Source organism: Glycine max, chromosome 8, assembly GCF_000004515.6.
Source record: "Glycine max cultivar Williams 82 chromosome 8, Glycine_max_v4.0, whole genome shotgun sequence".
Lineage (NCBI taxonomy): Eukaryota > Viridiplantae > Streptophyta > Magnoliopsida > Fabales > Fabaceae > Glycine > Glycine max.
In genome coordinates this window covers 728300-743849 of record NC_038244.2, presented here as the reverse complement: position 1 = coordinate 743849, position 15550 = coordinate 728300, and the positions used below count along the sequence as shown (strand labels likewise).

The following is a 15550-nucleotide window of genomic DNA, read 5'->3' as shown; positions in this document are numbered from 1 at the left end:
TTTGTTTTCCAAACTACTTAGTTATGTTTAGAAACACACAACATGAAGAAAATTATCCCACTTTTGTTATGATGTCATGAAAAAATTTATCTTGTGTATATTTTATTCCAATAAAAAACATAATCTCACGTTCTATCAATGTTTAGTCACGATAAAATAAGCAAAAAAAAAATATTTTCATAGAACATGAATATCTCTTTATGAGTAAAAATTCATATATATCATCTTATTAACCACTAGTTCTAGTACTCTCTCATTATTCCATCAATTGCTTCAATTTTTTTCCAATCCCACAAACAAATTTCATTCTTGCCCAATTAATATTTCCCTAATTTGATTTTCTGTCAATTTTATTGATACATTTTACGATAATTTTTCATTTTCCTCCAATGCTCCTTTCTTAATTGGCAATTCTTGCTTCTCTTTCAATTATCATAATCATAGAACACATGGAGAGGAAACAAGGGATGTAATGAGAGTCTTTGTAATAAAAATATTTTGGTAATTATAATATATATTCTTGAGTCAAAATAACTCAAATAAACATATGTTTTAATCACTATTGGGAATATAAAAAATAATCTCAACTAACTTTAATAGTTAACCAAACACATTTTTTAATAATACCTGTAAATAACATTTCCATGTTACATTTTTTGGAAAAAATATTCTTGGGACTAAAAAAATTACTCATAAAACAAACACATTCTTAGGTTGTTTTACACAAAAAAATAAACTAATAAATAGATGGAAGGGAATTGCAATTTTGGGACATAAGGAATATAAGGGGGTAACAATTTTACAAAATTAACCTTATCAATAAAATTATAAAAGGATATAAGTTTAAAATAATAATTAATGTTACATTAAAAAACTAAAATGATAATTATTTTAAAACAAAAACTTTGTTCTTACACGATAATTATTATTGAACGAAAAGATTATTAGTATTTCATTTGTTCCTATTTATAAGACCCAGATACCTAATTCATCAAGAATAAAAAATATGGTTAAGTTAGTTGATAACAATATTTTATCTTAAATTTATAACTTTTTCTAAAATTATATTTTTCATTAATACTCATTTATTTTATAATTATTTTTCAATAAATTATCTTTCTTATTTTAATTAAGAGTATTTTTAGTCTAAAAATAATTAATATAATAAATACTATAGATTGAATATTATCAAAAACACATGCTATAGAAATATTATTTTGATGGGAAGAGATATCATATTACATTGAAGTAAGTTCATAAAATAAATAAGAGAGAGATTGTTTGCTTTATTCAAAGAAACATAATTAAATAGTTAATGAAATTTTGTTGAATTGAAAATGGATCATTAACAGGCTTAATTTTGTGATAGAAAAATTAATTACTATTAATATCAAAATTCTATCAATGGATTTAATGTTTCAAGAATATTAAAAGAGAAAAAGGTTATGCAATAATAAAATAAAAAATATTTTATAGCGTTATTCAGTCATTCAATCATTACTTATTATATATGATAAAAAAAATTTATCTTTAAAATAATTATCATAAAATAATTAAAAAATCATTTATAATTACATGACAAATAAAATCAATACATAAATATTAAATTCATCTTACAATTAATGTATTATTATTAATTATTATTATTATTATTATAATAAATTACTAGAATTATCAGTATCATGTTAATGTAATTATTAGGATTAAAATATTAATTAGTGATTCTTTGTAAAATTGTAAGTGTGGTAATTATGATTATATATAACACGTACTCTCTTTTTAAAAACAATCGACAGAAATTCCTCCAACAGATGGGGTGCAAGCTCGGAAAGCCGGCGGACGCCGGTGACCGTCTCCGGCATAACACTGCGACTACCAGCGGCGGCAATAATGCCGTTAAGGTTAGGGAGAAGCAGAAGCCTCCGGACGCCGGCGAACTTTCCGGCGTAATACCGGCACCGGAGCGCCGGACACTTCGACTTGACTCATTCACGGCGAGCCATCAGGGGTGGCCGCCGTGGCTAATGGCCGTCGCCGGCGACTCCATCGGAGATTGGACTCCTCGCCGTGCCAACACGTTCGAGAAACTTGCTAAGGTAAAGAAGGTTCTTTCTTTCAAGTTTGAACTTCGAAGCTCAACTCCATTTCCCAAAAACTAAGAAAAAAAAGATTTTTTTCCTTAAAATGAGTGTTTGTGTTGTTTCCTTTTGTAAAAAGTTTTAAAAAGTTGAGTTTTTAACTGACCCGAATGAAGTTTTACTGTTGTATGTTGTTAAGATTGGGCAAGGGACTTATAGCAATGTGTACAAAGCAAAAGACCTTGTGAGTGGGAAGATAGTGGCTTTGAAGAAGGTTAGATTTGATAATTTGGAGGCAGAGAGTGTGAAGTTTATGGCTAGAGAGATTCTTGTTTTGAGGAGGCTTGATCACCCCAATGTAGTGAAGCTTGAAGGGTTGGTTACTTCAAGAATTTCATCGAGTATTTACTTGGTATTTGAGTACATGGAGCATGATCTTGCTGGTCTTTCAGCCAGCGTAGGTGTCAAATTCTCTGAGCCACAGGTACCACTATTCTATGCCCTGATATTTTGAGGGGTGTCACCTCATCATTTTGTTGCCTTATTATACATGCAATTACAACTATAAGCTCTTTTCATTAGTGGAGATTTTTTTCTTCTCCTAGAGCTTCCAAACCAAGCTCATCTTCTTGGGTCCCATACATGCGCTGTTTTGAGCGTGTTTTTTACTTTTGATTTTGTATGATTCTTGCTCTGAATTTTCCTATGTCACATCACTCCATAAAATGAAGTTAGCACTTGATTCGGAAGTTTTTCACTTTATCCCCGCTAGGATGCAGATGCACTGAAGTAAAGAATTTGGCTGGGGAATTTTGAGAGTGGAGTTTAATTGGAAATATCATGCATTGGAAATAATGCTTTGTTTTTTAAATGATGGGAATGTTGTAGAGGATTTTCTTTTTTTGAAGTTAAATAAGGGGGAATACGTCCACTTTTATGTTTCAAAATTCCATCTAATCCCCCAATGGATTCTTTGGTTGTTATGCCTGTATATATGTATTTTTAAAATTGTAATTTATCCCTAGTTTAAATGGAAAATATAGTTTGCATGTCACATAGGGAGTGAGAAATTATCATATGGTCCTTGAACCACCATAGTTCCAAGTAATTTCACATGACACATAATTGAGTTTTATTAACTCTTTTTCTTAAACTGAAAAACTTGGCTACATATCACATAAAGATTGATTGGGATCATGGTCACGAGATGGTGTCTGGGACCATGTAATAATTTCTCCATGGGGAGGGTGGCGATCTTACATTGTGTACTGTTGCAAGCAGAATGTTAAATGATAACAATTTTTATTCCTTGGTTTCATGGAGATATTTACATTTAGTACATGGTGAAATTATGTGAAGTATTATTGCCTTTTCAAGTATCAGTAAGAATAGAAGGGAGGAGGAGTCTTTCATATTTAAAAATGTAAGCATAAAATGTACTGAAAGGCTGATTGTTTCTCAGTATGTTCTTTATGACAGGTCAAATGCTATATGAAGCAATTGCTATCTGGCCTTGAGCATTGCCACAGCAGAGGTGTTTTGCACCGTGATATTAAGGGTTCAAATCTGCTTATTGACAATGAAGGAATACTTAAAATTGCAGATTTTGGACTGGCAACTTTCTTTGATCCTAAGCAAAAGCATCCCATGACTAGTAGAGTCGTGACCCTTTGGTACCGTCCACCTGAGCTTCTTCTGGGGTCTACGTCTTATGGTGTTGGTGTTGACCTTTGGAGTGTTGGCTGCATTTTGGCCGAGCTACTTACTGGAAAGCCAATCATGCCTGGCCGAACAGAGGTATTGCTACGAGTTGTTGCATGAGTGGCTTTGTATCAAATTTTATTTTATAGGCTACTTACTAACTGCAATGACTCGTTATCTGTTCTCAATTACATCAAGTACTGGAGAAGCATCTGAAAATGAGAATGTTTCAGTTTATCAGTTTATCATCAGAAAGCACACTGTAAACTTTGAAATTTTGAATACACTTAACCTCTAGCAAGCTTTAGGAAGTTACTGTAGCATCGAATTTATGTTTCGGTTCTGTTTTCTATATCTTGCCATGCATACTTTCTGGAAGACACATATGACTGATTTTTGAATTGCTTGGACCTAGGTTGAGCAGCTGCACAAAATATTTAAGCTATGTGGCTCTCCATCTGAGGAATACTGGAAGAAATATAGATTGCCAAATGCTGCACTCTATAAGCCACAACAACCATATAAAAGAAACACTTTAGAAACGTTCAAGGATTTTCCATCTTCTTCATTACCTCTGATTGAAACTCTTCTTGCAATAGATCCTGATGATCGTGGTTCTACCTCAGCTGCTTTAAATAGTGAAGTGAGCGGTCACTGTGGATTAGCATTGTATTTGAGATGTAATGTATTAATTCACTTGTTTTCTATTTGCAGTTCTTTACCACTGTGCCCTATGCTTGTGAACCATCTAATTTACCAAAGTATCCTCCCACCAAAGAATTGGATATAAAACTGAGAGATGAAAAAGCAAGAAGGTTCAATTATTCAGTTATTGCCTTTGATAAGATCTAACTGATTTTGTCTTGGTGCCCATTAAACCTTTTTTTTTGTTGCCATCATCAGGCAGAAAGCTCTAAGTGGAAAAACTAATGCAGTTGATGGTGCCAGAAGGGTTAGAGTACGTGAGCGAGGTTTGGCCGATCCAGCCCCTGAAGCCAATGTAGAGATCCAAAATAACTTAGATGTATGCCAGAAGTTTCCATTATATTTGTCTTGTCTCCATACTTAATTGGAACTCACTTTAATTATGCTGTTCTTGAGTTTAACTTTCTGTTCCTTCTGCACACCCAAGTTGGTGCACTCATTTTTTTATGTATATCCTAAGTCCAATATTCCTTTTTACTCTATATACTTGCACCAATATTCTTGATATCTTGGCAATTGCATGATAAAAAATTCTCTCAATTATAAAACTCTCTGGAATTTAAGACCTAGATTCTTTAGCGTCATCTTTTGCTTAGGATTCTCTGATTTTAGGCTAGCTTGGCTTTTAAAAAATATTTTAGGTGGTGTATTGTCACTTCATTTCATAGAACTTTGTGATGAATTTTGTTTGATCATGTCATGGTTATCCAAGCTTTCCACTTCAGCATTGTCTTATTTGTTTCCTTGAGCAACATTACATGTCTTCTCACTAACTTTCAGAGGTGGAGAGTTGTGACCCATGCAAACGCAAAAAGTAAGAGTGAGAAATTTCCACCTCCTCATCAGGATGGAGCTGTTGGATATCCACTGGATGATTCAAACAAAGGAGCTGTTTCGTTTGGAGCCACTGAAACTTCCTCTGTCTCTACCATATTTGATTCAAAATCTTGTGGATCGGTTATAAGTCATGATGCTGCAAGAGACAAAGGGAGGAAAACTAGTAAAGCAGATTCCCAGATGGCATCATCTTGGAAATTTATGCGTTCATTCAAGCTATCAGCAGTTGGCCATTCATTTGATTTATTATTTAGAAGCAATTCAAGCAGATAATATGTTCCTTTGGATTTTAGCATCCTAGAATGAGGAAAAGAATGACTGATGCCTTGATAAATCCTTTTTGCCCCTGCATTGTGAATTTTATTTTATTTTCTTCCCTGCTTAATCCCATTGTTATGTACTCGTAGCGAATGTTCAATTTCCACTTTGACACAACAACAACGTTACTTTTCCCACTTGGTAAGTAATCCTTTTCAGGAAAATCTCCTTACACTTGCAGGTTAATTAAGTAACTGCAACTAAGTAGAACTATTTGTGCTTCGGACCTGTAAAGTAACCCTTTTGGTGAGTATCTGCTGACATCCCAACATGCCATTAATGCCCTATCCAATAGTATTAGAAGTGTCTTTTGGTTCTACAAATTTATTCGGCAAAAAAAAATAAAAATAACAATAACTAAAGTTTGTTCCTAGCCAAAATACGAAGTATCGTCTGCAGGTAACTGTACTCTTGTCTCTGTCACTGAGGGTGTGTGCTGGTCTCAACTTGAAGGTAATGGTCAAATAAATGTATAATGAAAGAATCGCAATTTTGCCAAATTACCACAAAGTCCAAATAAACAGTGCCAGAACCCCCCATGAAAATTACTATAGTAGAAGCTAATATGCTTATCATATGAATGTTTCAGTGAGCAGCATGTGAAAGGAAACGGCCAATAAATGTACAGCGACTTGATAAGGAAAGTACATGGTACATGTCAACCTGAGTCACGCACCTGATGCATTAGTCTTAATCGTAATTCAAGAATGGTAGTAGTTGGTAAAAAAAAAAACCCCACTTATAGTAGTTGGTAGAACTTACTATGTTTGTCAATACAAGTCAACTGCTATTTAATGACTTGATAAGGGGTTTTGTATTAATCGCATAGAAGGCCTGACAATGTTTAGTTGGCATCATTAAATTTTGCCCGAGTCAATTTGCAAAAGGACATTATGGTCAATTAGGTTAGGAAGTAATCCCTCCATGTTTGATTATAAGAATCTTTTAATTAATTCACATCCTTTAAGAAAAATAATTATTAGTTTAGTGAATTACATTAAATCTATAAATTATTTGTATTATTATTATAAAATTATTTTTTTTATCTAATTAACTATTTTTAATTAATGTTTGGAGAAAAAATAATTAAGTGAGAATATGTTGAGAAAAATATAATTAATGAGGTTGGTAGGTTTCAAGCTTGCTATGCGTATCGCACCCTGTGGCATGCGGTTATTTATAACAAAAGGCGAAACCTTAAACATGTAAGGCTGTAACTACCAAAACATGCTGTATTAACAACCTCTGAGTACCCTTGAATTTAAGAAGTTTTAATAAATGCCATTTGAAGGGCATGAATCAAGAAATTATTTTTCATGAAAACAAAGCAATGTTGCATCGGGAATTGAAAAATTTGCCTAGGAAACTTGATAGTCTTGTGTTGGAAAGAAAATAGCAAGGATAAGATATACACGTTCCTATGTTTTATCATGTACTCATATCATCCAATGGCTTGTAATTTTTGTTATTCTTATATTTTACTATTAATTATGTAAAGATTAAAAAATAAAATTAAGCGTTCGCCGTTCAGATTGAAGTTTCTGTAGAGAATCCCCATTCCAAGATATACACCTTCTCACAACTGTAAGATGTCAATCTAGTAATTAGAGAATTTGTTTGTTAGTTAGATTAGTTGGTTGAAGAAACAAGGCATGTTGCCTATAAATAAGGGGTGAAAAGAGATCATTTTGTCATCTGTGAGAGAATTGGGGCATTTGAGCATTGAAAGGTGCAGACTTAGGTAGTTTTTATTTTTTGTAATTGCGATTCAATTTTTATCAACTACTATCAGAGCTCTGAATTCTGATCTTGGAGTTCTTGGTGGAGTTGTCGTGAAAACTGAAAATGTCTCAGATTAATTCCAATATTTGAATTTTGAAGGAAGAGAGCCCTATTGGTGGCTAATCAAGTGGAGCAGTATCTTGAGCCAAAGTAAGTTCATGAAGATATGAAACTATTGTGGGTTATGTTGGTATTGGAAGGAGCTCTCAAATGGTGGGTTTCTTTGAAGCATGGCGCATTTACATGTATGTATTTGATCCAAGAGGAGTGAGAGCTATTTTGAGATGTAGAGTGAGATTGGCTTGGTCACCATGCTTCAATTAATTCATACACTAGTAGGGCTTCATTTCAACGGCCACAAGTCTCATTCACCAATGGGACAACCTGAACAACTAAACACCGTGTCTCATGACAGTTTCTCTGGCGACTTTTGATCCCAAAGGAAAGTGGAAAATTTCCCCACCGAAATTTATAAATGCTGATTGATTAAAGGATCACAGAACAAGAAAAGATGGAGAAAGTTTCCTACGCAACGTATTCATAATGGACAGACAAAGCTGAAAAAGATGCAGGGACCCAATGGGATCTACTTCTAGTCACCTAGAAAGTCACATGTACATACATGATACTTCACAGCTATCCCATTTATAAGGATAAAAGTAGGGTCCAGCCGTATCAGTGTTCGCAAAATTCAACCATACCATGCTTATCAAGGTTAGAGGCCAGTCATTGCAAGAGGTCCAAAACTGAACATGACTTGATACATATGTGAATGTCAGCAGGTTACTTGATAGTGATGTAGCGATTTGTTCCATGTCTTGCCCAGTATTCCTTAAGATCCAATGGTATAGATAAATCATGGCCTTCTGACACCAACCTACTGAGAAGTCTTGTGAAGACACTTCCGCTCATCTTTCGTCCTCCAATGCGGGCATGGCGCTTGTTTGGAAGTTGTGGTAGTGGATACATAGACAATGTTGTGGTACAACAAGATGACTGCCATCCCCCATTCCCCCATTTGTAGCACTGTCGTGGTATGCCCGTACATGTGCAAACTGGGACCGGCATGATAGTTTCATCAAATGCAACCAAATTCAGGCCAACATCCTGCTTATCCCATTCAGATCTGATCTTTGTCCCTTCAGAAGAAGCCTGCCTATTTAAATCCTCCCCCATTTTCTTTACTTTGCAGGGTGGCTTTGATGCCTTTGAATTAATTACCTTGTTCTGCTTTGTTCTCTTTGCTTGATGAGAATTGACAGCTTCAGAAGGTATAACAGTCACCGGGGAGGCATCTCTTATTATCATATCCTTTGTGCTGTATGCAGCTTCAGTCATGTTAGATAGATGGTTTGAAGAATGGTGCATCCGTTTTGATCCACATTGAATTCCACCACCGAATGGGAAGTTGACAGAATTGTTCCGACTCTGAAGGGCAGCAAGGGCATTATCTCGTTCCAAAAGGGCATTATCCCTCTGAGCAAGTGCTTCATCCCTCTGCTGAATGGCTGCATCTCGAGCAGCTAAGGCTTCATTCTTTTCAGATATAGCAGTCTCTAGTTCAATTTCTAGAATGGCAGCCTGCCTTTCAGCCATAATGGACCTAATCTTCTTATTCATAACTAGTGCATTTGGCTCTTTTACTTGATGCTGGGAATCAGTATTCCACTGCACATGCAAAATCCAATCCAATTAATGAATCAAGTGACCAGAAGTGCAAAGCTAAAAAAACAGAAAGCCCACTAAATCAGTGAATTCTATTTACCAGGGAACGTGCTCCTCTGTAGAATTCCATCTTATGCCTGCTGTTTTCGTGTTGGTGGCCATCATCCATTTTTCATCCAGAGGATTTTGCAACAGACGTGGTAGTTGGAGTGAAGAAGTCTTGGGGTTTAATTAATCAACAATCTATAGATGAAAGGCAAATCCTGTTAACAAATTAGAAAAGCAGAAGTTTGGCATTAGGTCAATAAGCCAAAAAAAAAAGAGAGCGAGAAATTTACAACTAAACTCGTGTAGAACCATCCAGAGCATGTAATGCTCCAAAACATCATTCTAATACAATTTATAAAGAATCTAGCAATTTTTGTATGACTCTATAGGCAGTTCTTTACCAGTCTCCAACAATGAACTATGTTCAATCTTTACTAATTCTACTTTATCAGCTATGGCATTTATATGGTAAATTTACAAAGATAGACAGTGAAAGACTTTATTTCTGTTGCTAGTAGGCGAAATTCATATAAGCTATATACATTTTATCATGACAATTGACATACCACAGTAACCACACACACCAATGTACACTATAAACCAGATATAATGACATGTTGAGAACATAATAATTATTTTTTTTTTTTGGGGGGGGGGGGGATGTGATGGGTTTATCACTTATCAGATATCACGAATCTAAAACTCTTTATTTGAATGTTTGATATTTTTAAAAAAGGACCAGTTGAGCTTGAACAGAAATAATTTTGTCAAATCCATACCTGAACACTACCTAGATCTACTCTGGCATAAGGAAACAGGCCATGCCCAAAGACTTTAAAATTTCCACTAGATTTGTGTGTGTTATGCACTTAAAAACATTATAGTATAAACAAAAACTACCAATAAGAAAGTTACTGGTAACAATTACAATATCATTTTTAAAACTTTACATAACCTCAAGTTGCACAATGAGGAAAGAAAGATTTATAACCACCAAGCAGGTATTACTGCTCTCAGTATAGCTACCTGGAGTGAAGTAAATATCCTCTATAATATACAACAATCAAGAACAGAGCCAACTTATAAGTTGCACATGGGAAAAGAAAGGCAAAAGCAAATAAGCAAAGACCTAATTGTTTCACAAGCAATGGGAAAATGGCCATTTTCTCACTGCAAATGCCAGAAACAAACAGGCCATAAAATGGCAATCCGTACGTCAAGATACAATGTTAATAAAGCTAATGAATGATCTTGTCCACCAAACATAAGTAATCATAGCCAAAGCACATAATTCTCAACTTCTCATCATATGTCCCCCATTACTCACAGAATATACAAGTTAATAATTGGTATCATACGCATCTCAAAAACATGTTACATGGGTTATAATTATATAAAAAACATGACTATTAATTTAATCTTCAACCAAAAAGATATGATCTCCAACTGTCTAAGGATAAATGTCATGCCATAAATACTTAACAGAGAGCAAGAACATCACTAAACATTAATCCCTCAAAACTTACCAAGCAAAAGATGTTTCGTTATCACTGACAAATTCCTGCCAATATTTCCTTAACATGATTCATACAATGTATTGAAAGGAAGCAGACAGTGATGGATTTTTTATTTTTTTTTCAATTCAACATGGCCAAACCTTAGCTAATTGACTGTTTTGATTTATCATAATTAATTAATCATAGATAGATACAGGGAGACAGAGAGCAAATACTACATAGATCTGGACTATCAACTACTGGCCGATCCCGAGATAGTAATATGGCAAAGAATAAGCTTTAATAATCTAATAAAAAAAGACTTCAATTCAAGAGCAAGAGAGCCTTGGACAGTTCCCAAAAAGGGAGAGAAAGACAAAGAAACGACCAATAAAGTCTAAAAACAGAAGAAACCACCAAAGACAATATTGGATCCATATTACTACAGCTAAGTGAAAATGCAAAACTCCCAGTTAAAGAAGAACCAAAGGTCCAAAACGACAGATACAATTTATAACTCATTGCTCAGATCACAGACAGTATGTTTAACATTTAAATACTAAAAAACAGAAACAAATGAATGGCATTCATCACTCTACACTTTCCCCCAAAGGTAAATAAGAAAAGCACACTATGTAACCTTTTTTCTGTTTCCTTTTGACACGAATGTGACCAAACGCACTTGTGATCACATCATTGTGCTAAAACCTGAAGTCAATCTCTAAAACCTTCTCCCATTTGACCAGTACTGTTCGCAACACTCAATCCACGAACACATTACAATTTTTTTAAAAAAGCTTTTTTTTTTCAATCTCCCAATTCTAGAACTCCTACACAGAAGCTAAAAGCAAGCATGCAATGCAAAAACGAAAATCAAAAGGGGGTGCGGGGAAATTAAGTGAAAATTACCGAATTGCAGTGTGCAACGAATCCCATAGTGAATTTGAAAATACAAAAAAAAGTAGCATTGAAAAGAGAGGAAAGTTGCAGTAAAAGGTTAGGGACATTGCCTTACCTAGAAAGCTTTAGAAATTGAAAATGGTAATTAGTACGAAGAGAGAGAGAGAGAGAGAGAGAGAGAGAGAGAGAGAGAGGGAGTAAAATGTGGAATGAGAGAGAAAACTTACAGCTAGAATGGAATCGAAGAGAGAGAAATGTGAAGGAGAATGAGAAGGAAGATACCTGCAAGGTTGAACGGCACCGTCGTTCGTTCGACACTGCTCTGCGAGCGTTGCGTTTCACTCTTCTTCTTCTCTTCACCTTTCACCACCCCGTCTCATGCTTCTTTTTCATCACTAATAATTATTTTCCTTTTTCTTTTTGTTAAGATAACTTCGTTATATAGGGATGGTCATTCAAAATAAATAAGATATGTTTCTAATCCTTAATTTTGGGGTTGTATTTTTTTACCCTAATAAAAAAATATTTCTTTCATTTATAAAGCTTTTTTTTTTTCATTAGCCACTTGCATCTTTCTGTTTACTTGAACTAAGAGAATGTTTCTAATACCGTTGTTGTTTTACTTCATTTTAACATTTTTTTTTTACTTCGTTTTAATTAGGGTGTATTTGATAAGACAGAAAGAAATAATACGCTAAATAAATTTTGTATTTTATTTTACGGAACTCGTATCTTTCACATTTTTTATTTATTTCTCTCTTTCAAATCAAATACATTAATGTGTACTTGTAGTATATGTTAAATTAAAATGAAAAAATAATTACGATTTTTTTTATAATAGTAGTAGAAGCCTTTTTATCTTGTGATAATGAAAATCGGTCTTTTATCCCAACAAGGTTTACATCCAGCTACATTAAGGTAAAAAAATACCTTTTCATTTTGGTACATAGGAAATAGTCGGGTATCATCACCCATAATTTGTTAATAATCTTATAACTATTCTAAGAAGAATCCGATTTTCAATCTAATATAAAACAACAACAATAATAAAATATCTGTTAATAAAATAAGCAACAAAAATACAGAAAAAATTAAGTAATTAATTTAAAACTATACCTCATTTATTCTTTTTTAAACTTGTAATTTATTTGTCTTTATGACGTCTATTTTTCTGTACCTCCTATTCTAGAGCATGATGAAATACTAGACAAACTTCAAAAGGACTTGTTCAACGACAACAACAAAAAATCTTAAACATAGATATATCACTTTATACTCATTAGTAAATATATTTAAACATGAAAAATCAATCATTATCAACTTTCTTTTTTGTTAATTTAACAACTTCTAATTCGAGATTATTAACAACTTCAAACCATACGTGAAGTTACAGATTCTTATTATTTAAATTATCATATCGTATAACAAAGCATATTCAAATTTGTCATTTCACATCCAATAAAGAAAAGAACTTGAGTTAAAAGTAATTTTAAAATAAATTAAAATTTATTTTATCCAAAACACATTTTATTTTAACATAATGGAAAGCATACAATCACCCAAACATGTCTTTGTTAATCAAACCCTAAACATGTCTTTAAATTTTGAAAAAAATATTCATGGCACTTAAATGTTTGTTTTTTAAGGGATGGAACTTAAATGTTAATTGACACTCATTATATTTTTTTCCCCACACTTAGTGTGCATCATCTGCATCTATTAGTTAAGACTTGGTAAGAGTTAAGAGTACTACACTACACTATCCTTACATCCAAAAAAGAGTTACAATTAGTAGTTTACTAGTACACACCACACTACACATTCAAGGCGCACCTTACTCTCTTTCACACACACTCACTCCTCTATTTCTCTCTATCCCTAATTTCTCAATTCCAAACCCTATCCCTAATTCTGCATTTTGCAGAGACTTGATTATCCCGCAATGGCAGAGATTCAGCCGCCGGAGGGCCAAATAAACGGTGGCGCCGGAACCCTAATTCTTCACTCCTCGGAACCCTCCATCGGATCCAAGCGGCAGCGGCGGCCGAGCGTTCGATTGGGCGACATCGGTGGCGACCAGCCCTACGATTCCCACGCGCGCCGCAACACGAAGCCGTGGAAACTCGCCTTCGACAACCACCACCACCACCACCGCAGCAAGGACAAGGACCCAGGTAAACCCTCCAAGACTCGTCCTTTAACGAACCTGAGCGAGTTTAACGAAACCCTAGAACCTTCCAACGACCGAGAACCGGGGAACATCGACACCGTCGCAATTGGCAGCTGGAAGGTCAAGGAGTCCAAAAAGAGAGGCTCAGTCGCCACCAAAAGGGTCAGATCGAATTGGGTTTCGCGAATCGACGGCGGCGGCGAAGGAGAGGGAGAGAAGTATAATAACGAGGACGAAGATGGGGATGACGATGATGGGTATCGGGAATTTGAGGTGGAGAATTCGGAGAGCCCTTTGAAGGAGCAAAGCCCTATTCATAGTATGGAGAATTTGGGGGTGGATGGGCATAGGAGGGTTTTTAAGGGTAGGGAAAGGGAGCAACAGCAACATGATGGGGTTGAGCTATCTGTACCGTCTGATACTGATGTTAGGGATTGGAAGTGTGGGGATAGGAACAATGAGAATGGTGGTGGGAGGGTTAGGGGTGGTGAAGATGGGGTTAGGGTTTGGCTTAATGGATTGGGGTTAGGGCGTTATGCGCCGGTGTTTGAAGTGCATGAGGTGGATGATGAGGTTTTGCCCTTGTTGACTCTAGAGGATCTCAAGGATATGGGGATTAGTGCTGTTGGGTCAAGGAGAAAAATGTACACCGCAATTCAGAAGCTTGGAAAGGGCTTCTCCTGAGCTGAGCGAGCTGAGCTTGTTTTTTGGTGATGCTGCCAGAGGCCGGATGTAGATTCTCAGCTTTAGAGAATTAATCAGATGCGTGTGTCTGAGCTGAACTGAGTTTTAGTATGTTCTTCCGTGACTCTTTTTTGTTTAGGGTTGGAAACATTAGGACCTCACATGTTATTATTTGAGAAACAAACATCCTTCTTGAAATCCAGTCCAAGTATATATAACTTCTTGAGTTGTTGTGTTTCGTAGATAACTTGGAAGGGCAATGCCAAGGAAAAATAGACATGGTATAACTTGTTTGGAAAGTTTTTTCCTCAAAAGAAAAGGGGCATGCTGTTTAATTTCCTCATTCTGTCTATTGGAAATATGGCAACTATAAATTTTTCTGGTCTTGTTGCGAAATTATTGTGTACACCTTGTTTACACAAGTTGTGTAGGCTAAAACAAGCAGCATTTTATGTGTCAATACTTTTGTTGTGTTACTTTTTTACATTTAGTGATATATGGTCATATAGTAACAAATGTTATTTGGTTTAGTTATGTGGGGTACTAGGATGTAGTGTTTTTTGATGAGTTATAATGTCCAAAGAATTGATATTTTCTCCCAAAATTAAGCACTTCATTTGGGTGCTAATGTTCTATTGTCGAGGTAAATTAATTATTACAATTTTTTAACATATCTATTTTGTAGATATGATCACCAACTGGTTTGGTTTGATCTGGTTATCATGGTATTTTATGATGTTGATTTATTCTGAATTTCATTGTTGCTTGCAATTAATTCTATTGGCAACATCTGTTTCTCTAACCATGTTCAACACCTAGCAGCTGGATGGATTCAAGTTTGCAAATTGCAATGATGTAAATTCTGTCCGTGTTTGGAATATAGTGTTTTCATCAGGATTGTTGGAATTTGCTGAGCTGGTGTTTAGTTACTGTTTTTTGTTGCCTCTAAAGCTTCTCTGCTCTTGGGTGGATGTGATATGGTTATGCGAACACACTTGCAATTATATTTTTACATAGCAGGAGTGACTTTGATGGTGGTCAGTATTCTGTTTGGCATAAATGATATAAAGCATGTAATGCTGCAACACCTTGTATTATCTAGTAATGGAGGCACCATCTAAAAGTGGCAAATTTGGTTGTGCTTAATGGAGCATGAGTGAGTATCT

The 15550-nt window shown here is 35.0% G+C and overlaps 3 protein-coding genes across 4 annotated transcripts; 2 read left to right on the top strand and 1 right to left on the bottom strand.

Moving 5' to 3' along the window:
* Positions 1–1794: 1794 nt before the first annotated feature.
* LOC100802680 (probable serine/threonine-protein kinase At1g54610) lies at positions 1795–5655 on the top strand. The gene is made up of 7 exons (XM_003532347.5): positions 1795–2096; positions 2278–2562; positions 3558–3875; positions 4195–4422; positions 4494–4594; positions 4683–4803; positions 5265–5655. Exons 1-7 carry the CDS (start codon positions 1812–1814, stop codon positions 5592–5594), a joined length of 1668 nt encoding a protein of 555 aa, XP_003532395.1. The 5' UTR covers positions 1795–1811; the 3' UTR covers positions 5595–5655.
* Positions 5656–7868: 2213 nt separating this feature from the next.
* LOC100785547 (protein BASIC PENTACYSTEINE4) lies at positions 7869–12102 on the bottom strand. 2 transcript variants are annotated; one of them, XM_003532395.5, is made up of 3 exons: positions 11813–12102; positions 9187–9329; positions 7869–9089 (listed from the first exon to the last, which is right to left on the bottom strand). In XM_003532395.5, the coding sequence occupies exons 2-3, from the start codon at positions 9253–9255 to the stop codon at positions 8205–8207; spliced, it is 954 nt and encodes a 317-aa protein (XP_003532443.1). In that variant the 5' UTR covers positions 9256–9329; positions 11813–12102; the 3' UTR covers positions 7869–8204. The 2 variants fall into 2 exon arrangements, with proteins under 2 accessions (XP_003532443.1, XP_003532442.1); XM_003532394.5 differs by having other exon boundaries at positions 9187–9349; positions 11813–12099.
* A 1181-nt stretch (positions 12103–13283) lies between these two features.
* On the top strand, positions 13284–14683 carry LOC100802147 (uncharacterized). The gene has a single exon (XM_003532346.5). It carries the CDS (start codon positions 13473–13475, stop codon positions 14382–14384), a length of 912 nt encoding a protein of 303 aa, XP_003532394.1. The 5' UTR covers positions 13284–13472; the 3' UTR covers positions 14385–14683.
* The last annotated feature ends 867 nt before the right edge of the window (positions 14684–15550 follow it).